Raw genomic sequence first — 24,135 nt, forward strand, 5'->3', positions numbered from 1 at the left:
GGTTTTACCGTGTTAGCCAGGATGGTCTCGATCTCCTGACCTTGTGATCCATCCGCCTCAGCCTCCCAAAGTGCTGGGATTACAGGCTTGAGCCACCGTGCCCGGCCCTGATTTATGAACAGGGTTTCACTGTCACCCAGGCTGCAGTGCAGGTGTAGTGACGTGATCATGGCTCACTGCAGCCTCAACCTCCTAGGCTCAAGTGATCCTCCCAGGTAAACTTGACTACAGGCACATGCCACCACGCCCAGCTAATTTTATTTTTTGGGGTCTCACCACATTGCCCAGACTGATCTCGCATTCCTAGCCTCAACCTTAGTCTCCTAAATTGCTGAGATTACAGGTGTTAGCTACCATGCCCTACCTGATTGGACATCATTTTAATGATATGGGGGAAGATGTAGGGAGTTAACTAAAAAAGCACTGGCCTCACTCAATATTTTCTATATTTGAAGTCCTACTTTGACCTTTCTTAGCTATGTGACTTTGGACAAGGTACTTCTCCAAATCTTAGTTTACTCAGCTACCTCTTGTGAGGATTAAATGAGATAATCCATTAAAACCCAGAGGGTGGAACATCTTAAATGCCTATGAATGCCTGTAAATTCAATCTGCCATCTTTTCTCTCACCTGGCCCTGCTCTGAAGATGGTGGATTCTTTTGGGACAGGGTCTCACTCTGTCACCCAGGCTGGGGTGCAGTGGCTCACTGCAGCCTCCACCTCCTGGGCTCAAGCGATCCTCCCACCTCAGCCTCCCGAGTGCTGGGACTACCAGTGTGCACCAGGTGGTGGATTCTTAAGTCTTCTTTATCCAGTAGTATTACTGGCTCTTCCTGAGCCCAGAGAGCTGCCCATGAATAGCACTGGGAGCATTGAGGCTCGTTGAGAGTCACTTTTATTGGGAACCATAGTTTTAGAAACACAAAAATAATTCTTTCACCGGATTGGTTCCAGGAGCCCAGAATATGAGTGGCCCCCTACTCTCCAAACTGATCAATGACCTTCTGTATCCACTTCTTCAGGCGGAACACGTGTGTGTAGAAGCCATATTTCCCATCCCGGTCACAGCCTTCACCCCATGAGACGATGCCCATTTGATACCAGCGGTTGTTAAAGGGGCTCTGAAGAAGAAAGATGAGGTTTCCAGTAGAGTCAAGTTCAAGGTCACATCAGTATTCCCCTGCCAGGCAACTGTTTCTAGATACTAGAGTTTCTCCCCACCCCCAGAAGATGTGTTCACCAGGCCCTGGGCTTTAGAGAAGCTTACCTTCATGACAAAGGGTCCCCCGCTGTCACCTTCACAGGCATCCCCTCGTTTCCCTTCATCAGGCTTGTAACCTTGAGAGAGAACAGCCATCTGTGCTCAGGAGCATAGCTCATAGCCCAGACACGCCCCTTCACGAGACACAGCTGGTGAGAGTCCACTTAACCCTCCAGTCATTCTTGCTGTCCTCACTTCCTCACCCTACACATCCAATCCTAGCAAATCTTGTCAGCTCTACCTTCAACATAGACCCCAAATCCAACCCCTTCTCACCACTTCTAGCTCCAGCTCCTGAACCACTAGTTTCCTTCATTCTTTGCCCACCTACAATCTATTCTCCACCCAACAGGCAGAATAGTGCTTTTAAAAAGTTGGATCAGGCCAAGGGAGGTGGCTCATGCCCAAGCCGGGTGGATCACTTGAGCTCAGGAGTTCAAGACCAGCTTGGGCAATATGGCAAAACCCTGTCTCTACAAAAAATTAGCTGGGCATGGTGGCACATGTCTGTAGTCCCAGCTACTCGGGAGGCTGAGAGAATCACTTGCGCCTGGGAGGTTAAGGCTGCAGTGAGCCGTGATCATGTCACCACACTCCAGCCTGGGTGACAGAGTGAGACCCTGTCTCAAAAAAATTAATTAATAATAAAAGACCAAGAAAAGAATTTTAAATTAAAAATAAAAAAATTAAAAAGACCTACAAGTCTGATGAGGATAATAATGGTAGTTGCTTTTATCCAAATCTCCCCATGTATCCTCTACAAACAATACAGAACAACACTAACAACAGTAAAACCTACACAGAAAAACCACACTTTCACTAGGTGCTGTGGCTCACACCTGTAATCTCAGCATTTTGGGAGGCCAAGGCGGGTGGATCATGAAGTCAGGAGTTTAAGACCAGCCTGGCCAACATGGTGAAACCCTGTCTCTACTAAAAATACAAAAATTAGCCAGACATGCTGGTGTGCGCCTATAATCCCAGCTACTCAGGAGACTGAGGTAGGAGAATTGCTTGAACCTGGAAGATGGAGGTGGAGGTTGCAGTGAGCCGAGACTGCACCACTGCACTACAGCCTGAGCAACAGCACAAGACTCCATCTCAAAAAAAAAAAAAAAATTAGCCGGACATGGTGGCATGTACCTGTGATCCTAGCTACGTGGGAGGCTGAAGCAAGAAGAGGATTGCTTGAGCCCAGGATTTCAAGGCTGCAGTGAGCTATGACTGTGCCACTGCACTCCAGCCTGGGCAACAGAGCAAGACCCTATCTGAAAAAAAAAAAAAAAGCTAGCAAGAGAACAGCAAAGTAAACCAGACAAAAACGTAAGCAAACTTTTTAAGAGAAAAAAGCAGAAATTAATGAACCACAATAGAAAAAATAATAGGTCTGGCCAGGCGCGGTGGCTCACGCCTGTAATACCAGCACTTCGGGAGGCCGAGGCAGGCGGATCACAAGGTCAGGAGATCGAGACCATCCTGGTGAACACGGTGAAACCCTGTCTCTACTAAAAATACAAAAAATTAGCTGGGCATGGCAGTGTGCACCTGTAGTCCCAGCTACTCGGGAGGCTGAGGCAGGAGGATGGCGTGAACCTGGGAGATGGAGCTTGCAGTGAGCCGAGATCGCGCCACTGCACTCCAGCCTGGGTGACAGAGCGAGACTCCGTCTCAAAAAAAAAAAAAAAGGCCAGGCACGGTGGCTCACGCCTGTAATCCCAGCACTTTGGGAGGCCGAGGCGGTCGGATCACGAGGTCAGGAGTTCGAGACCAGCCTGGCTAACGTGGTGAAACCCTGTCTCTACTAAAAGTATAAAAAAATTAGCCGGGCATGGTGGCGTGCACCTGTAATCCCAGCTACTGGGGAGGCTGAGGCAGGAGAATCACTTGAACCCAGGAGGTGGAGGTTGCAGTGAGCTGAGATTGTGCCACTGCACTCCAGCCTGGGCGACAGAGTGAGACTCCATCTCAAAAAAAAGAAAAATAATAGGCCTAATAATTTCATAAATCAAATCCCTAGATATTTGTTTTGAGAAAACCGGCAAGCCATTAGCTAATTTACTCAAGAAAAATAAGATATTACAAATACATAAAATAAGATGCCAAGAGAAAAAATTATAAGAGAATACATTGCAGCAGTCAAGAAAGATACAATAATAGACTTGAACAAATAGGAAGACATTTCTTATCCTTGGATAAAATGACTCAACATCAAAAATATGTCCATTCTCCCAGTTAATTTATTAAAGTGTCATAATCCCAATAAAAATACCACCGAGCTTTTTTATAGACCTAGACATGTTGACACTAAAGTTCATATGGAAAAACAAACATGCAAGAATTGCCAGGAAAACACTGGAAAGAAAAACTAAAAGAGAACATTAGCCTTCCCAGCTATGTACGCTAAAGCCTCTATCATTAAAACAATGTGACGCTGTGCACAGACAGACAACAGACCAGGAAAGCCAAGTCGAACGTCCAGAAACATACTCATCCTTAAGCATACTCTATCCATAGAAATCTAGAATGTGGGGCTGGGCACCGTGGCTCATGCTGGTAATCCCAACACTTTGGGAGGCCAAGGCAGGAGGATCACTTGAGCCCAGGAGTTCGAGACCAGCCTAGGTAACATAGCAAGACCCTGTCTCTACAAATCAAGTCAAATTAGCTGGATGCAGGAAAAAATAAAACTAAAAAATAAAACCTAGGTCAGGTATGGTGGCTCACGTCTGTAATCCCAGCAATTTGGGAGGCCAAGGCAGGACAATTGCTCGAGCCTAGCCAGGAGTTCGAAATCAGCCTGGGCAGCATAGGGAAACTTGTCTATATTTCAAATAAATAAATGAAAATAAAATACAATCTAGAATGTGATAAAGGTGAAATCTCAAATCACCAGTTCAAAGATAGACTGATTGATTGATTGATTGATTGACTGATTTTGAGATAGAGTCTCACTCTGTCGCCAGGCTGGAGTGCAGTGGCGCCATCTCAGCTCACTGCAACCTCCTCCTCCCGGGTTCAAGTGATTCCCCTGCCTCAGCCTCCCAAGTAGCTGGGACTACGGGTGCACGCCACCATGCCTGGCTAATTTTTTGTATTTTAGTAGTGACGGGGTTTCACCATGTCGGCCAGGCTTGTCTCAAACTCCTCACCTTGTGATCCACCCACCTCGGCCTCCCAAAGTGCTGGGATTACAGGTGTGAGCCACCGCGCCTGGTGAAATGGAGTTTTTACTCTTGTTGCCCAGGCTAGAGTGCAATGGAGGGATCTCAGCTCACTGCAACCTCCGTCTCCCAGGTTCAAGTGATTCTCCTGCCTCAGCCTCCCGAGTAGCTGGGATTACAGGCATGTGCCCCCATGTCTGGCTAATTTTGTATTTTTAGCAGAGACGGGGTTTTTCCATGTTGGTCAGGCTGGTCTTGAACTCCCGACCTCAGGTGATCCACTCGCCTTGGACTCCCAAAGTGCTAGGATTACAGGCGTGAGCCACCACGCCTGGCCGATTTTTTTTTTTTTTTTTAATAGAAACAGGGTCTCACTCTGTCACCCAGGCTGGAGTGCAATGGTGCGGTCATAGCTCACTGCAGTATTGAACTCCTAGGCTCAAGCAGTCCTCCTAACTCAGCCTCTCAAGTAGCTGAGACTACAAGGCACATGCCACCATGCCCAGCTAATTTGTAAAATATTTTCTTTTTCCTTTTTTTTTTTTTTTTTTTTTTTGAGATGGAGTCTTGCTCTGTTCAATGGCGTGATCTCGGCTCACTGCAACCTCCTCCTCCTGGGTTCAAGTGATTCCCCTGCCTCAGCCTCCTGAGTAGCTGGTACTACAGGCGTGCGCGACCACACCCAGCTAATTTTTTGTATTTTAGTAGAGACGAGGGTTTCACCATGTTGGCCAGGATGGTCTCTATCTCCTGACCTCATGATCCACCTGCCTCAGCCTCCCAAAGTGCTGGGATTACAGGCGTGAGCCACCGCACCTGACCAATATTTTCTTGTAGAGACAGGGTCTTGCTATGTTGTCCGGGCTGGTTTTGAATTCCTGGCCTCAAGCAATCCTGCCTCAGCCTTCCAAACTGCTGGGATTACAGGTGTGAGCTACCGCACTTGGCCAATAATTTTTAATAAACGGTTTAGAGACAGCTGGTTAGCCATTTGGAAAATGATAAATTAGATCTATGCCTCACATCAGATACAAAAATAAACTCCATATGAGTCAGGAATCTAAGTGCAGAAAAATGAAATCAGGTACTTGCAGAAAAATGAAATCAGGTACTAGAAGAAAACATGAGTGAATTCCTCAATGACCTAGCTATCAGGAAAGGTTTTTCTGTTGTTGTTTTCTGTTGTTTTGTTTTTGAGACAGAGTCTTGCTCTGTCGCCCAGGCTGGAGTGCAGCGGCACGATCTCTGCTCACTGCAACCTCCGCCTCCCAGGTTCAAGCAATTCTCCAGCCTCAGTCTCCTGAGTAGCTGGGACTACAGGCGTGAGCCACCCCGCCCAGCTAATTTTTGTATTTTTAGTAGAGACAGGGTTTCACTATGTTGGCCAGGCTGGTCTTGAACTTCTGACCTCAGGTGATCCCCCACCTCAGCCTCCCAGAGTGCTGGGATTACAGGTGTAAGTCACCACACCCGGCCAGGAAAAGTTTATCTAACTCTGATTCAAAATCCAGATTTAATAAAATAAATGATGGATAAATTTGACTACCTGGTAATTTTTTAAACTGCATGGACAGAAAAATTATACATGAGGTTAAAAAAACTGACAAACTAGGAGAAAACATTTGTAATGTATATCACAAATAAAGGCCTAATATAAATACGAAGAACTCACAAAAATTGATAAGGGACCAAAAAATGGGCAAAAAACCATGAAGAAACAATTCACAAAAAAATTATATAATACAAATACTAGCCAGGCACGCACCTGTGGTCCCAGCTACTCAGGAGGCTAAGGCAGGAGAATCACTTGAACCAGGGAAGTGGAGGCTGCAGTGAGCCAAGATTGCACCATTGCACTCCAGCCTGGGTGACAAAGCGAGACTCTGTCTCAAAAAAAAAATTATATAAAAATGGTCCTTAGGCCAGGCGTGGTGGCTCATGCCTGTAATCCCAGCACTGTGGGAGGCCGAGGCGGGAGGATCACGAGGTAAGGAGTTTGAGACCAGCCTGGCCAATCTGGTAAAACCCTGTCTCTACTAAAAATACAAAAATTAGCTGGGCATGGTGGCTCGCGCCTGGAGTCCCAGCTGCTCGGGAGGCTGAGGCAGGAGAATCACTTGAACCCAGAAGGCGAAGGTTGCAGTGAGCCAAAATCATGCCATTGCACTCCAGCCTAGGTGACAGAGGGAGACTTCATCTCAAAAAAAAAAAAAGAAAAAAAGGTCCTTAATCATACGATACGATGTTCAACCTCATTTTCAATTTGAAAGATGTCCATTAAAACAATTTTGAGATACTATTTCTCACCTCTCAGATTGGTAAAAATTTAAAACTGTGACATTCTTTTGGCAAGGTTGTGGGGAAACAGGCATTCTCATACACTGTGATGGAAATGCAAACTGGTACAACCCTTATGGAAAGAAATTTAAAAATCTCTAAAAAATGACATACATGTTTGCCTTTTGACCTAACAACACCACTTCTAAAAATTTACTAGGAGGGGCCAGGCATGGTGGCTCACACCTGTAATCCTAGCACTTTGGGAGGCCGAGCTGGGTGGGTCACTTGAGCTCAGAGTTCAAGACCTGTCTGGGCAACACAGTGAGACCTAGTCTCTACAAAAAATACAAAAATTAGCTTGGCATGGTGGTGTGTGCCTGTAGCCCTGGCTACTCAGGAGGCTAAGTGGGAGGTTGGCTTGAGTCCAGGAGGCAGAGGCTGCAGTGCGCCAAGCCCAGCCATAGGATCGGTTTTAATAGTGTTATGGATGGAGGATTTTGAAACTATATTCTAGTATTGTTCAAACAGGCAAATGCATTACAGATAATGAGGGTCAGATTTCTTACTGTCAACAGAGAGTTACAAATATGGAAAAGGAAAAGCTAAAATTAATCCTGTGGTGTTAGAATGGAATTGGAGGTTTCAGTAGGAACTCACGGTTTTTTATATAGATGATAGAGATATTGGTATATGCATCATATAATTTTTTTCTGGTTCTGTCCACTAAGAGAGCCTAGAAGTAATGACATCCCACTAGCAATGTGCACACGCCAGCACCCAGATCTCAGTTCTAAATTCCACTCTTCACCACAGGGGTTCCCTGGAGAAATGGCTGGTTCCAACACTACAGTCAGGAAAGTAGGATTAACCTGAAACATTTTGCTATGCCAGAAAGAAAGAAAGTACTCAAAGAATGACAGAACATCTCCCCAAGTCACAGAAGCCAGCTTGAAGGGACTCCCACAGGCCAAACTTGGGATCATCTGAGCATCAGAAAAAATAACAGTAGTAACAAAGTATGGCCTGGCACGGTAGCTCACGCCTGTAATCCCAGAACCTTGGAAGGCCGGGGCGGGCGGATCACCTGAGGTCAGGAGTTCAAGACCAGCCTGGCCAACATGGTGAAACCCTGTCTCTACTAAAAATACAAAAAATTAGCCAGGCGTGGTGGCGCATGCCTGTAATCCCAGCTACTCAGGAGGCTGAGGCAGGAGAATTGTTTGAACTTGGGAGGCAGACATTGCAGTGAGCCGAGATCACGCCACTGCACTCCATCCAGCCTGGGCAACATGGGCGAAACTCCATCTCAAAAAAAAAAAAAAAAAAAAAAAAAAAAGGTGAACCCTTAGAATAAAGTAAGGATCCTTAAGTCCACACTGATAGAATGAAAGGAAGGAAAGCAATAAAGTAACTAACAAATGTAGAAGGAATGACAGAATTAGATAAGTGCCATTTGGTAGTCACCCTAGTTGGGAGAAGGTTTTGATGCAAACAGAATACAAAATACCAAAGTAGGCCAGGTGTGGTGGCTCACACCTGTAATCCCAGCACTTTGGGAGGCTGAGGCAGACGGATCACAAGGTCAGGAGTTCGAGACCATCCTGGCCAATATCGTGAAACCCCATCTCTACTAAAAATACAAAAATTATCTGGGTGTGGTGGCACATGCCTGTAATCCCTGCTACTTGGGAGGCTGAGGCAGGAGAATCACTTGAACCCGGGGGATGGAGGTTGCAGGGAGCCGAGATCACACCACTCACTCCAGCCCGGGTGATAGAGGGAGACTCCATCACAAAAAAAAAAAAAAAAAATCAAAGTATCTCTTTAGCAGATACTTATTAATTACAAAGGGAAAAACAGAAGTTACAGCAAGAAACTTGGCAGACATTGCCTTCCTCAAGAGGTCAGAGTTAGACTCACCACATATGAGACAAATTGTTCTCACGTGCCAGTTAACAGGATGCACCGAGGAGGACATGGCACCACTGAGCCTGAACCTGACCATAAGGAAACCTTAGACAAACCCGGATTCAGGATCAGTGTACAAAATAACTGGACTCTACTCATCAGACATGTCAAGGTCATAGAAGACAAAGAAAGATCCTTCATTGAATCCTGGGTGAGAAACACCTTTTTTTTTTTTTTTCCTATAAAAGACATTAGTAAGACTAACAAAAATTTGAATAAGGTCTATAGATTAGACAATAATATTGTATCATCATTAATTTCCTGGTTTTGAGCCAGGTGCTGTGGCTCACGCCTGTAATCCTAGCACTTTGGGAAGCCGAGGTGGGTGGATTACCAGAGGTCAGGGGTTCAAGACCAGCCTGGCCAACATGGTGAAACCCCATCGCAACTAAAAATACTAAAAATACAAAAAATTAGCCGGGCGTGGTGGCAGGCACCTGTAATTCCAAGTGAGCCGAGACCATGCCACTGCACTCTAGCCTGGGCAACAGAGCAAGACTCCATCTCAAAAAAAAAAAAAAAAAATTCCTGGTTTTGGCCGGGTACAGTGGCTTACACCTGTAATCCCAGCACTTTGGGAGGCCAAGGCAGGTGGATCACCTGAGGTCAGGAGTTCAAGACCAGCCTGGCCAACATGGTGAAACCCTGTCTCTACTACAAATACAAAAACTAGCTAGGCATGGTGGTACATGCCTGTGATTCCAGCTACTCAGGAGGCTGAGGCAGGAGAATCGCTTGAACCTGGGAGGAGGAGGTTGCAGTAAGCCGAGATTGTGCCACTGCACTCAAGCCTGGGTGACAGCAAAGCTATGTCAAAAAAAAATTTCCGGGTTTTAATATTTGTATTGTGGTTGCATAAGAGAACATCCCTGGGGTTTTTTTTGTTTTTTGTTTTTTTTTTTTGGAAATACTCAAGTATTTATGGGTAAAAAGAAACCATATTCACGATTTGCTCTCAAACTATGCATATATATATATATATATACAAACTCCCACACATCCACAGAATGGAGGACAATCTGGATGACAGTATACAGGAAATCTTTGTATTATTTTTGCAACTTTTCTGTGAGTCTGAAATTACACTAAATTTTTTTATTTTTTACTTTTAAAGTCAGTCACATCATTTCTTAACCTGCCTCAAGCCCCTCAATAACTTCCCATCTCACTCAATAAAGTCCTTCCAGGCCCTAAAGGAAGTGGCTGTCCTCTGCCTGCCCCCCTCTCTCCCCTCACCCACTGCTGCCCCTCCTCAGCCTCCCAGGCCTCCCTGCTGCTCCCCAGACAAGCCAAGTGTGCTCCCACCTCAGGGCCTTAGCGCCTGCCATGCCCCCAGCCTGCAGTGCTCCTCCCCTAGACATGCCTGCTCACTCCTTCCTTCCCCTCTTCCAGTCCCTGCCCAGACATCACCTTCTCAGGGAGGCCTTCTCCAACCTTCTCTGGCCACCTGATTGATTGATTGATTGATCGATCAATGGAGTCTCGCTGTGTTGCCCAGGCTGGAGTGCAATGATGCCCAATCTTAGCTCACTGCAACCTCCGCCTCCCTGGCTCAAGCAATTCTCCTGCCTCAGCCTCCTGAGTAGCTGGGATTACAGGCATGCGTCACCATGCCCGGCTAATTTTTGTATTTTTAGTAGAGACCGGGTTTCACCATGTTGGCCAGGCTGGTCTTGAACTCCTGACCTCAAGTGATCTGCCTGCCTCGTCTGGCCACCCTATTTAGAAGCCCACCTCATCAGCCCTTCTCTCTCCCCGTGCTTCATTTTTCTTCACAGCACTGGTCAGGGATTGCTGTTTTAGATCTGTTTATGGACGTGCCCTCCTCCTAGGAAGGAAGCTCTCTGAGGGCACAGACATTGTCGGTCTGGGTCCCTGCTGTATACCCTAGAACGCTGCCTGGAATGTGATAGGCGCTCGATAAATATTTGCTGAGTGACTGAATGAATGGCATTTCCCTACCCACAGCCTCTTGCTGCTATCTGAGCTCACTGGTGACTGATACTATGCCAAGTACATTAATATATGCTACTTCATTTAACCCTCCCATAACCTTATGGGATGGAGACTTTTACCTCCATTTTACAGAGGAAGAAACTGAGCCACCAAGAGGTTAGGCAACTTGCTCAGAGTCACATGGCTTGAACCCAGGCACAACTCAGTTCTCCCAGCTTGGGCCCCACTGTTCCCTCAGCCCGCCCCACACAGACTTGCCAGCACAGAACATGTTGTCAGTGATGCGGATCCGGGTGGAGTCCTTGCAGACCGGCCGCTCCACGATGGGCAGGTTCACCACCTGCAGGACACTGGGCTGCACCTTACCAACGTTGGCTGTCCACGTCTCCTTCAGGTTGCCCCAGCCTGTCACCCGCCCCTTGTATCCAGCCTGGAGCAAGCTTTGGGGAAGGAAGAAGGGCCTAGTGAGAGCCAACCCCCACAGGAGCCACCTGGCCCAACACCATTTCTTAGAGACCAGAATCTAAAACGCCAGTGCTGGCTGGGCACGGACGTTCACGCCTGTGGTCTCGGCACTTTGGGAGGCCGAGGCGGGTGAATCACTTGAGGTCAGGGGTTCGAGACCAACCTGGCCAACACAGTGAAACCCACCAGTCTCTACTAAAAATACAAAAATTAGCCTGTAATCCCAGCTACTCAGGAGACTGAGGCAGGAGAGTCGCTTGAACCCAGGAGGTGGGGTTGCAGTGAGCCGAGATCGCATGACTGCACTCCAGCCTGGGAGACAAGAGTGGAACTCCGTCAGTAAATAAATAAATATAAATAAAAAAATAAAACGCCAGTGCTGAAAAGAACTTTTGGGTTCACTCCAAGAAACCGAGGCCTGGAAAAGGGAAAGGGGCTCCTGCAAGGCTACTTGGTATCAAGAGCCAGGCCCAGAACTCAGCTTCTGCCCCTCAGCTAACAAGCATCTGGTGGCCCACCTGGCTGCCGTCTCCCTGTCGGGCAGACACACAGGGTGAATGTAGTCGCTGAAGGCAACGGGCTTCTTCAGCTTCATCAGGGCAATGTCCCGGTCCAGGTTCTCCCGCCAGTTGTACCTGGGGTGGATGTAGATCTTTTCCAACATGGATATCTTTTCAATGTTTCGCTCGTACCTGCAGAGACCCCAAGAGAGAAATGGAGAAGCTGCAGGTTCACCCAGCAAGGAGCAGGAAACTGCCTGCCCTTGGGGTCTGGGAGACAGGGTGTCCTGCAGGCCACCAGGGAGGGGATAGGGCTGGCTCCTGCCGTGGCAGCCCCCTGGCTGTTTCTTCCTGGGCCTAAAGCCGTGCAGGGCTTTGGAGTCAGCCAGCCAGGAGGACGGGAACAGGGGTACAGGCTGCACGCCCTGGTCCAGACAGACTCTATTTTCAGAGACTCCCACATGGACTATATCCTGGTGTTGGAGGGACCAGAAGACAGACGGATTTCTCCCCGCAGCTCCAAGCCTCAATCAGGACGTGACCAAATGGACTTTCCAGCAGAGACTGCTGGGATGTCATATTCTGGGGGATATACAGAACATCCTATGTGTCCCGGAGCCACCAGGGCCCCTCATGGTCGCTTTGGAGGACTCAGACCTCTGCCAGACACCCACGGGCCACCAGTTCTGTACCTGGTGCGGGAGTGCTTGCCAATGCGCACCAGAAGGTCATTCTCGGTGAAGTTCTTGTCCCAGGGTGGGTACAGGAGGCAGTGGGCGGCGGTGAGGACCCAGCGGTCACTGATGAGGGTGGCCCCACACAGCAGCTCCTGGGGACTCTTCCGGAAAAGCATCACCTGCCTGGGAGGGGCAGCAGGAAGCATTAGGAGCTGAGGGTGAGGGGGCTGCCTCTACACCAGCCCTAGAAGTAACAATCCCAGGTCTAAGAACCCAGCTGGGCAGAGCTGCCTCTGGGGTCCAGATCCAAGTTTGGGCTGGCCGCCTTTGGGGCCTGGGGCCTGGAACCTCCGTGTGATGCTGAGGGGCTGCCTCACACTTTTTTTTTTTGAGACAGGGTCTCACTCTTGTCACCCAGGCTGGAGTGCAATGGTACAGTCACAGCTTACTGAAGCCTCAGCCTCCTGGGCTCAGGCGATCCTCCCGCCTCAGCCTCCTTAGTAGCTGGGACTACAGGGACGTGCTGCTATACCTGGCTAATTTTTGCATTTTTAGTAGAGACAGGGTTTTACCATTTTGCCCAGGCTGGCCTCGAACTCCTGCCCTCAAGTGATCTTCCCGTCTTGGCCTCCCAAAGTGCTGGCATTACAGGGGTGAGCCACTGCGCCTGACCTGCCTCCTGCTTTTTGCACCCCCTAACTAGGTCCTTCCAGTCCAGAGTTCACATAGCGTAGCACAGCTCTGGAATCAGAAGAACTGGATTCAAACCCATTAGCAATGCGCGGAGGTGAGCCACCAGCTCCGTGAGTCTCAGCTTTACCATCTGCTTAGAAATAAAGGACCCATGGGCCGGGTGTGGTGGCTCATGCCTGTAATCCCGGCACTTTGGGAGGCTGAGGCAGGTGGATCACTTGAGGTCAGGAGTTCAAGACCAGCCTGGCCAACATGGTGAAACCCTGTCTCTACTTAAAATACAAAAATTAGCCGGGTGTGGTGGCGCATGTCTGTAAATTCAGCTACTCAGGAGGCTGAGGCAAGAGAATCGTTTGAACCCGGAAGGCAGAAGTTGCAGTGAGCTGAGATTGCGGTAGTGAGCCGAGATTGCGGCACTGCACTCCAGCCTAGGTGACAGAGCAAGACTCCATCTAAAAAAAAAAAAAAAAAGAAGTAAACAACCCATCTCATGTGGCTGCTGTGTGGAGTTGGTGGGATCCTGGATGCTCAGCTCTTGTCATCTGTAAAGTCCAGGCCTGCGGGCAGGGCCTGAGGGTGGGGGGCCAGCAGCACACCTGCCCCCAGGAGTGAATGGTAGCGCAGGGCTCCAGGACACACCAAGGTGACATGCCGATCTCTGCATCCGAGCCCTCCACAATGCGCCCGTCGATGTAGGATTCCAGGAGCTCTCTTTCGGTTTTGTCCTCCAGCGACTTCTTCTCAAACAGAGGTCGCAGCCCACAGTCTGCAGAGCAAGCCAAGCAGTGAGGGGCAAGTCCTGGCCACCAGCCCCGCTGCCCCACAGCCCCGCAGCCCCGCATCCCCTCGGATGCCCACTACCTCACCTGCCTCTCCCGAGCCAAAGGTCCTCGGATCGAAGAAAGTCTGGTACTCACTGGTGGCGGTACGCCCTTCGATGGCCCTGTCTGGGTCCTCGTCCAGCCCACCTCCTGTCTCCTCCTCCATGGCCTCCTCTGTTGGGACCCAGGCACCGGCTGGGACTGGGCTGGGCCATTCCTCACCCATCCCCTAGATCCCCCCAATTCCCCTACAGGCCTTGGAGGCCATTTGGTGCAGAGGTTAAGCGTGCATGCACAGTTGGGCTACTAGGCAATAACCTCCTGGGGCCTCAGTGTACTTATCTGTGAAATGGGCACAGGACCTTACCCCCACCTGGTTACTGTAAGGCTGTAATGAGCGCACTCAATGCGGTAAGCGTTCAATATGCAGAAGCGACTGTTGTTATTCCCACCAGGATTTGTCCCTGCATCTCAGGCCCCCTACCCGGGCAGCTCACCGCAATAGTTGAGGTCGCAGTACCCAAAGTCGCCAGGCTTCCCGGCCACATAGCACCACACGCCCTCCTCATCCCCATCTGGGTTGCGGCAGAAGTTCTCCACCAGCTGCACGGCCGAGTTGAAGTCCTGGTGCTTGCTCAGGGCCTTGGCCTGTGCGCTGGCCCAGGCCAGGCAGGGGAGCCCATGTGTGGTCACCGCCAGGCGCCCCTGGTACTGCTGCCCCCGATCAGGGACACACTGCTCTGATGGAGGTGACAGATTCACACCGGAGCCTTCGGAGCGTGGAGTCATCGCTACAGTGACTTGATCCTGGCCTGGTGGGTGAGGGGCCAGGAGGCAGCAGAGTGAGTGAGACCACACATGGACCGGAACAGACAGGGGTGTGAACCCCGGTCTTGCTGCTTTCTGCCTGTGTGACCTCAGGTTACTTAACCTCTCTGGGCTTCTGTCTGTCTGCCTTTAAGGGGGTTACTAATGCCACTCTTGTAGTTTTGTTGAGAGGATTAAACAAAATAGACAGCATAAGTGTCTGGCACATAACAAACCAGAGATAGTAACCAGGTTTGGCCTCCTGGGCCATCTGTAATTAACTGGTAGTAGCTGCCTGGAGTTGCTGGAGGAGCCGTGTTTTTATAGCGGCACAGCAGGACGCTTGCTGGGATCACTAGGCTGTTCACCTGGATGGGTCAATTTCTGCAAGCCTGCAACTTATTTATCATCAATGTGTGTGCGTGTGTATGGGGGTTGGGGAGTAAATAGTAGCTGTTTTTGTTGGGATAAACTTGCTATAAGACCAGTTCCAGGGGCCAGGCACAGTGGCTTACACCTGTAATCCCAGAACTTTGGGAGGCCGAGCTGGGCAGATCACCGGAGGACAGGAGTTCGAGATCAGCCAGTCCAATGTGGAGAAACCCCGTCTCTACTAAAAATGCAAAAATTAGCCAGGCGTGGTGGCGTGTGCCTGTAATCCCAGCTATATGAGAAGCTGAGGCAGAGAATCGCCTGAAGCGAGGAGGTGGAGGTTGCAGTGAGCCAAGATTATGCCACTGCACTCCAGCCTGAGTGACAGAGTGAGACTCCATCTCAAAAAAAAAAAAAAAAAAAAAAAAAGGCCGGGTGCAGTGCCTCACCCCTGTAATCTCAGCACTTTGGGAGGCCAAGGCAGGAGGATCACGAGGTCAGGAGTTCAAGATCAGCCTGGCCAACATGGTGAAACCCCGTCTCCACTAACATACAGAAAAATTAGCCGGGAGTGGTGGCACATGCCTGTAATCCTAGCTACTCAGGAGGCTGAAGCAGGAGAATCGCTTGAACCCAGAAGGCAGAGGTTGCAGTGAGCTGAGATAGCGCCACTGCAATCCAACAGCCTGGGCAAGGGAGTGAGACTCCATCTCAGAAAGAAAAAAAAAAAAAAGACCAACCCCAGGAACAAGCAATGGGCCCGACAGGGATGCCTAGAGAACAAACACTAACCCATGTTTGTGGACTGGTAACCGGCACAAATTCTTTACGCCTGCCCGCATCCATATCCCTTGCTCTGTGACTTTACAGGCTGAGGTGTAGTTTACCTCTTGACCCTGGCCTTGAACATATACTTGCTCTGGCCAATGGAACGTGGGCTGACTGTGCCTGTTCCCAGCCTAGGCCTTCAGGACAGAAGACGCTTTTCTGTTCATTGTTTTCTCTGTCTGTCATCAGCATAAGAAGAGTTTTCCCAGGTACCTTCTGTCTTTCAGCCTTAGCCCCAGCATGAACGCACGCACGTGGAGCAGATCTAGGCCCAGCCCTCAACGAGGAGCCAGGCTCAGCTGGACCCATTATTTGAATCAGAGCCACCCAGCCAGGGCCAACCTCCGTCCGTTGACCCTACAGACGCATTAGCGAGTGCAGCCACGCCTGCCAACCCTCATGGGAAAAAGAAATGCTTATTGTGGTCTGCCTCCGGGAAGGGGTGGCTGTAGCTACTTAACACACCAGGGAAAATAATAATGACAGAATCCTGCAGGGCCAAACTGCACAAGGCTTGCTCTGTGATACTCGGAACAGGGCCTGTGGACTGACATGGCCAGGGAAGGCTTCCCGGAGGGAGGAGTGCCTTGATCAGAAAGGAGGCATGTTTGGAATGAGCCATAGCCTGGACCATAAGGAAGTGAAGAGTGGGGAGGGGAGGAGGAGGCTGGCAGATCCCCCCACTCAGATCCCCTGATTCCCTGACTTTACTGAGCAACAGGCACAGATATGGTCTGAATGACTGACGCCAGCTCTGAAGGTGGCCAGCACCTATTTTTTTTTTCTTTGAGACAGAGTTTTGCTCTTGTCGCCCAGGCTGAAGTACAGTGGCACGATCTCAGCTCACTGCAAACTCCGCCTCCCGGGTTCAAGCGATTCTCATGCCTCAGCCTCTTGAGTAGTTGGGATTACAGGTGCCCACCACCACGCATGGCAATTTTTGTATTTTTAGTGGAGACGGGGTTTTGCCATGTTGGCCCAGCTGGTCTCAAACCCTGGCCTCAGGTGATCTGCCTGCCTCAGCCTCCCAAAGTGCTGGGATTACAGGCATGAGCCACTGTGCCCGGGTAGCCAGCATTCTTGGTTCCCATCCCAGGCTGCCAGGCCCCATGAAACCCCCGGGCCTTGGCCATGGGCCGCCCCACTGCTCCCAGCTTACCACAGACAGGGATGCTGCATTCCTGCCTCCTCACGGTGGGGTCTGTAGTGTAGCACCAGGGTCCCGTGGTGCTGCTGTCAGGGTTGCGGCAGAAATTCTCCTGCAGGTCGGCCCCGGGATGGGTGGTGGAGTTGATTCTGGAACAGGAAATTGCCCAACAGGAGGCTGTTGCGTTCGAGATATCCTTGCTCCCTGTTCTCAGCCCCTGGTGGGAAGGCCGGCCCCTCACTCACTCAGGCTTATGTGGGTAGCGACTCCTCCATAGCTGGCACTCAATGCCTGACTGGGTGATGTTTACATGCCCTCGGTAGTTCGTACCCAGACCCTCAGCACAGTTACCTGCGGAGACCCCACCCTGGTCAGCCTTGGAGCCTGGGGACTTATTTCCTCTCTCCCTGCAAAGTTCTGTCTATCCCCCGCCTCCAAGCTCATGCAGGTCCATAATCCTTAACCTGCATTCACCCAGCCCCCTCCTCCTCTACATCCAGCAGTTCTCCCATTCACTCAACAGTGGCCTCCAAATATTTGCTGAGTGCTCACCATGTGACAGGCACTGTCGGGTGCTCAGCACACATCAACCAATAGGACAGTCACAGCCCTGCCCTCATGGAGCTTCCATTCTGCGGCTCCCTTGGCCAGCAGGATGAAAAAGTGACCAAGGTCCTTTTCAACTGGCCCTGGTCTACCTGTCCCTGCTAGCTCGGCTCCTCATGCCTCTGGGTCTTTCCACGGGCTGTTTCTTCTGACTGGAATGCCCGCTTGTTTGTTCATCCATGCATCCCACCAGGCCAGGCAGAACTCTGCCTCTCCTGGGAAGCCACCTCTCATTCTTCTGGCAAACCAGACACTCATTTTCCTGTGTTCTGCTGGTGCCTTGAACAGAACTTTTCTTGCAATCACTTTATTTAATTATTTATTTTTATTTTTATTTATTTATTTTGAGATGGAGTCCTGTTGCCCAGACTGGAGTGCAGTGGCATGATCTCAGCTCACTGTAACCTCTGCCTCCCAGATTCAAGCAATTCTCCCCCATCAGCCTCCCTAGTAGCCAGGATTACAGGCGCGTGCCACCACACTCCAGCTAATTTTTATATTTTTAGTAGAGGTGGGGGTTTCACTATGTTGGCCAGGATGGTCTCGAACCCCTGGCCTGGGCGCCCACCTCAGCCTCCCAAAGTGCTAGGATTACAGGCTTGAGCCACAACACCCGGCCGCAATCATTTTAATATTTTGTATTTTTGTTCTCTTTTGAGACTGTGAATTCCTTGAAGGCAGAGACTGTATTTGATTCTCTTAAAATCCCCAGCACCTCATATAGTGCCTGGCACATAGCAGGAACTTTGTAAAATGTCTGTTGAGTACGTAATTTAACATATGAGGCTGGGCACGGTGGCTCACGCCTGTAATCCCAGCACTCTGGGAGGCCGAGGCTGGTGGATCACCTGAGGTCAGGAGTTTGTGACCAGCCTGGCCAAATGGTGAAACCCCGTCTCTACTAAAAAACACAAAAAATTAGCTGGGCATGGTGGTGTGTGCCTGTAATCCCAGCTACTCAGGAGGCTAAGGCAGGAGAATTGCTTGAACCCGCTAGGCGGAGGTTGCAGCGAGCCAAGATCGCGCTGCTGCACTCCAGCCTGGGCGACAGAGCGAGACTCCATCTCAAAAAAAAAAAAAAAAAAAATGAAAGTACGGCAGCCAGGCGCGGTGGCTCACACTTGTAAGCCTACTCCTTTGGGAGGTTGAGATGGGAGAATTTCCTGAGCCCAGGAGTTCAAGACCAGCCTGGGCAAAAAAGGGAGACCCTGTCTCTTATAAACAAACAAAGAGTTCCATTTTTGTCGTGCTAAAGGTGCCTTCAGAACACAGTGCAGGAGGGAGGGTGCTCCCTGAAGTCTCAGCAAAAGTGGCGACATTTGAAGCAGTCCTTGAAGGATAGAGAAGTGTTCAGTAGATGTGATGGTTGCTCCAGAGGAAATTGACAGCATATGCAGGGCCAGGTGCTAGAAACACCTTGGCACATTTAGGGAAGTCCTTGGTGTCAGAGCAGCTGGGGGTTTGGGTTCCTGTTTGGTGCAGTGACACCTAAAGCTCGAAGGGGAATGTGACATCATCAGAGCTCTGACTAGGTGGGGGCAGAAGACTCGGGTCAGGCAAAGGAGAATGAAGCCTTAAACATGAATTCATGGCCAGGCACGGTGGCTCATGTCTATAATCCAAGCACTTTGAGGCCGAGGTGGGCGGATCACGATGTCAGGAGTTCAAGACCAGCCTGGCCAACATGGTGAAACCCCATCTCTACTAAAAACACAAAAATTAGCCAGGTGTGGTGGCGGGCACTTGTAATCCCAGCTACTTGGGAGGTTAAGGCACAGAATTGCTTGAACCCGGGACGTGGAGTTTACAGTGAGCCGAGATTGTGCCACTGCACTCCAGCCTGGGCAATGGAGCAAGACTCTGTCTCAAAATAAAAAAAAACAAAAAGCATGACTTCATTAGTCCATTCATTCATTCATTTGTTCGCATGCCAGACACAGAGCCAGGTACAAAGAGACATCTTGACCCCAGGAATGGGAGCAATGTCAGACGCTGGGGACCGCCTCGGCCTCCACCAGCCACACTCCAAACCCACCCCTGAGCTCTTCTCCCAGGCTCCCCTCCATGTCCTGCTCCGCAACCCCGTGTCAGTTGCTCACCTTCCAGACATGCCGCAAGCTTATCTCGAGGCGTCCTAGCTGTCTCACAAGCTGGAAAAGACCCAGGTGTTTACCTTTGGGATTGGGGTATGGCCAGGATGGGCTGGAGTCAAGGGTGGATGGGATGTTGGTGAGAAACAGAGAGATGGACGGACAGATGGGAGGGACCGAGGAAGGAGTGGGGAAGGGGTGGACGGGTGGATGGCTGGGTGCAGCAGAAGATTCTCCGGGTAGAATTCTGTCACTGGGGTCCCCAGGCCTCCCTTCCTGGGGCAAATCCTTCCTGGTGCTCACCTGTGTACTTGGCCCAGAACACATCCTGAAAAACAAGGGCTGGGAGTAAGGCTACGGCAGCTCCTGTTTTGTGTTGTTTTAGTAAATGTTATGTCTCCTCCTCACACTTTCCTTTACCCTGGTCACGCAGAGGGCAGGCTCTGGGGAGGCTTGTGGCACAGTTTCCTACTTTTGTTTCCAAAAGGAGAAGAATATTTGAGGATAGGGGAGTTCCTCCAACACACACACTGAGACCGAACAAGGCTGGGGGAGATGGGAGGAGAGGGGGCCGTGGGACCCTGGCAGAGCCCTACAGACACGAAAGGCGACACAGAGCTCCAGGAACATTGAGTCTTGAGCCTGGGGGCTTGTGGTGGCCTCCCCAGAGTCCCACCCCTCAAGGGTGGTGTGGGAGGCTGCTGCTGAGGAGGCCATGTGGACACAGAGCCCCAGGGCAGGCGGATGTCTGAAGACTGTGGAGGCCTCCCCATGTCATGGAGCTGCACAGGGACACAGTCCAGGCACAGGGACCCCCAGGAAAGGCTGAGGCCACTCCTCTTGCCAGCTCCGTGAGGAGGGGCTCAGAGTTGAAATTAGGCTGTGAGCAGCGAAGGGGCTGTGGTGTTCCTCGCTTGCTTCTCTGTGGAAGTGTCTAGAGTTGGACCAGCTCTGAGGCCCCGGCACTGTCCGAGCAGCCCAGGCTCACCGTAGCCGTGGAGGACTCCAGAGCCTCGAAGGCCTCCTCGTAGCTGCAGGTCTCCTCCACGCACTCTCGCTCCAGGTTGCCCTTGCGCACCTCCTCCAGAAAGACGCTGTTGGCTCGCCGGACCCGCTGGAGCAGCGACAGCGCTTGCTGAGGAGCCAGGAACACTGTAAGGGGGGGGTCATGGGACAGCGGCCTCAGGAACAGGCAGTCTTGGCCATTGTGGGGGCAGGAAGCAAGCCCACCCTCCCCTGCTGGCTTCTGAGAGAGGCTGTCTGGGCTGGTGGAAGTGCCTGGAAGGCTGCTAAATGTGGCCCCGTGTGCCCCTCCTACACTGCCCCTTGCCCCCAGCCTGCTCCCTATATTGAAAGAGAGAAGCAGCCATTCTCTTTCCAGCCCTGAGCTCCTGACTTCTTCCCTAAGCTGGCAGCCTGGGGCTGAGACCTACTTAGGGGCGAGCTCTGTGTGCTCTGTCCAGCCAGGAGACCCCGGCCCACGGGCCCACACCCTAATCTTCCAGCCTGTTCCAGCCTGCAAGCACCCCCTTACCATGCTGGCTGTGCACAAGGGTACACAGGGCAGCTAGGGCCAGGCAGCCAGGCAGCTGCAGGCCTCGGACGTGCGCCATAGTGTGTCAGCTCCTGGGTCACTGAGGAATTGTCTGTCCTGACCCCTTTGGGTTAATGTTGAACTAACATGAAGAAATCAGCGGAGAGGGTGAGGTCAGAGGGTCAGGGCCGTGGGGACGGGTGGGTAGATAGTCCGCCTGTCCACCCCCACCATCTGGGAGGACAGGTCCTCCTGGGAGCAGGGATGGATGGTCTAGGAGGAGTCACAAAAGTCACTGTCACCCCCATCTCCCACCCTCCCTCTCTGAGATTTAGCCCATTCTGGCCAGGGGGGCTATGAGACTTTCCTGGAGCTCCCTCCAATCCTAACATACAGCGGTGGTTGCTTTTCATCTCTGTGCACCTCAGTTTCCTCATCTATACAATGGGAATAATACTTTGTTGCGAGGACTAAAGGAGATTAGGATTGGAACGTCCATGGAATATCGTTAAGTTCTTAATCAGATCTGCGCATATAGGCCAATGTGGGGGTTTGTATAATCACAATACACAGATATCAAAAATAGAGACGAAGATAAAAGGTGTGGCCTGATGGAAGTTGCCCCTCGCCATAGGATGCACCAGGGATAGGAACAGCCAACATTTGCCCCAGCTTCTCAGCCACTGGAGGAGGGGCCCATTTCTTCTCCTTCCTGTCCAGGGTGCCTGGAGGTGTGTTTGTGTGTGGCAGCTGCCTGGGAGGAGTCAGGTCCAGGGACTCTTAGGCCTTTAGTCTATCTTCTGTCACCTCCCAGGACCTGCGCCTGTCCTGGAACAGGGGCTACTCCAAATCCCTGGGTCTCCACTGAAGGGCTGTCCTTCTCCCTGGCTGCCTGCCCCAGGCCAGGCCTAGAGAGGCTTCTGGTCCTACCCTACCCTCCGCCCTACTCCTGTCCCTCCCCCGTTTCCTGTTTGCGGTACCCAAGGCAAATATTAGTCTAAGTAGGACAGAGGGACAAAGAGCAGGAACACGGGGAGGCACAAGTTCTCGCCTCGCCTCACCTGTCCTTTGGGCCTGGCTGTTTGGGGTCTGGACCAGGTCACGTGTGGGAACAGGGAGTGTTGGCAGAAAAACTGGGGACCAGGACTCCCGCAAACACCTTAATTCCTGGGAGGCCCATTTCTGACATATTTTCATATATATATTTTTAGGCCAGGCATAGTGGCTCACACTTGTAATCCCAACACTTTGGGAGGCCGACATGGCAGGATTGGTTGAGGCCAGGAGTTTGAGACCAGCCTGGGCAACATAGCAAGACCCTCATCTCTACCAAAAAAAATTAAAAATTAGCTGGGAATGGTGGTGCATGCCTGAAGTCTGAGCTACTGAGGAGGCTGAGGCAGGAGGATCACTTGAGCCCAGGAGTTCCAGGCTGCAGTGAGCTATGATTGCACCACTGTACTCCAGCCTGGGTAACAGAGTAAGACCCTGTTTCTTTCTTTTTTTTTTTTTTTTTTTTTTGAGATGGAGTCTCGCCCTGTCACCCAGGCTGGAGTGCAGTGGAACAATCTCGGCTCACTGCAACTTCCATCTCCCTTGTTCAAGTGATTCTCCTGACTCAGTCTCCCAAGTAGCTGGGATTACAGGCGTGTGCCACCACACCCGGCTAATTTTTGTATTTTTAGTACAGATGGGGTTTCACCACATTGACCAGGATGGTCTTGAACTCCTGACCTCAGGTGATCTGCCCACCTCCACCTCGGCCTCCCAAGTGCTGGGATTACAGGCGTGAGCCACCATGCCTGGCCTGAATGAGACCCTGTTTCTAGAAAAATAAAATGAAATAAAATTGAATAAATAAAATAAAATTAAAATATATATTTTGGGTTTTTGTTGTTGTTGTTTTGTTTTGTTTGTTTGTTTTTTGAGATGGATGCTGGAGTGCAATAGCACGATCTCGGCTCACTGCAACCTCCACCTCCTAGGTTCAAGCGATTCTCCTGCCTCAGCCTCCTGAATAGCTGGAACTACAGGCACCCGCCATCATGCCCGGCTAATTTTTGTATTTTTATAGAGACAGAGTTTCACCATGTTGCCCAGGCTGGTCTTGAACTCCTGACCTCAGGTTATCTGCCCACTTTAGCCTCCCAAAGTGGGGATTATAGGCATGAGCCACTGTGACCTACCTGTTGGGTTTTGTTTGTTTGTTTTGTTTTGTTTTTTTTTTTGAGATGGAATCTCCCTCTGTCACCCAGAAAGGAGTGCAGTGGCGTGATCTCGGCTCACTGCAACCTCTGCCTCCTGAGTACAAGCGATTCTCCTGCCTCAGCCTCCCAAGTAGCTGGGATTACAAGCATGCACCACCACACCCAGCTAATTTTGTATTTTAGTAGAGATGGGGTTTCACCATGTTGGTCAGGCTGGTCTTGAACTGCTGACCTCAGGTGATCCACCTGCCTCAGCCCCCCAAAGTGCTGGGATTACAGGTATGAGCCACCGCCTGGCCTCTTTGCAGACTTTTACTCACAGTTGCAGGCCTGCTCAGTATATGACATTCTTATACCCAGAAATGGCTATCTTAGCCTGGGCTGCTATAAAATTACTGAAGGCCGGGTGCAGTGGCTCACGCCTGTAATCCCAATACTTTGGGAGTCCGAGGTGGGCCGATCACAAGGTCAGGAGTTCGAGACCAGCCTGGCCAACATAGTGAAACCCCCGTCTCTACTAAAAACACATAAATTAGCTAGGCATGGTGGCACGCGCCTGTAATCCCAGCTACTCGGGAGACTGAGACAGAAAAATTGCTTGAACCCAGGAGGCAGAGGTGGCAGTGAGCCGAGAGTGCACCAATGCACTCCAGCCTGGGCGATAGAGCAAGACTTCATCTCAAAAAAAAAAAAAAAATTACTGTAAACTGGGTGGTTTAAACAACAGACATCTACAAGGGGTCTTCAAAAAGTTCATGGAA

At 50.6% G+C, this 24,135-nt stretch overlaps 1 protein-coding gene across 1 annotated transcript; it reads right to left on the minus strand.

Moving 5' to 3' along the window:
* Positions 1 to 880: 880 nt before the first annotated feature.
* On the minus strand, positions 881 to 21,280 carry F2 (coagulation factor II, thrombin). Its single transcript, NM_001133379.1, is given in 14 exon segments — positions 881 to 1,122; positions 1,269 to 1,339; positions 10,886 to 11,067; positions 11,611 to 11,784; positions 12,285 to 12,452; positions 13,602 to 13,728; positions 13,829 to 13,957; positions 14,281 to 14,595; positions 16,950 to 17,086; positions 17,183 to 17,288; positions 19,643 to 19,693; positions 19,937 to 19,961; positions 20,622 to 20,785; positions 21,168 to 21,280. Coding segments are annotated over 14 exon segments (1,872 nt in total). The 5' UTR covers positions 21,247 to 21,280; the 3' UTR covers positions 881 to 978.
* Between the last annotated feature and the right edge of the window lie 2,855 nt (positions 21,281 to 24,135).

The sequence above is a fragment of the Pongo abelii genome, chromosome 9 (genome assembly GCF_028885655.2).
Source record: "Pongo abelii isolate AG06213 chromosome 9, NHGRI_mPonAbe1-v2.0_pri, whole genome shotgun sequence".
NCBI lineage: Eukaryota > Metazoa > Chordata > Mammalia > Primates > Hominidae > Pongo > Pongo abelii.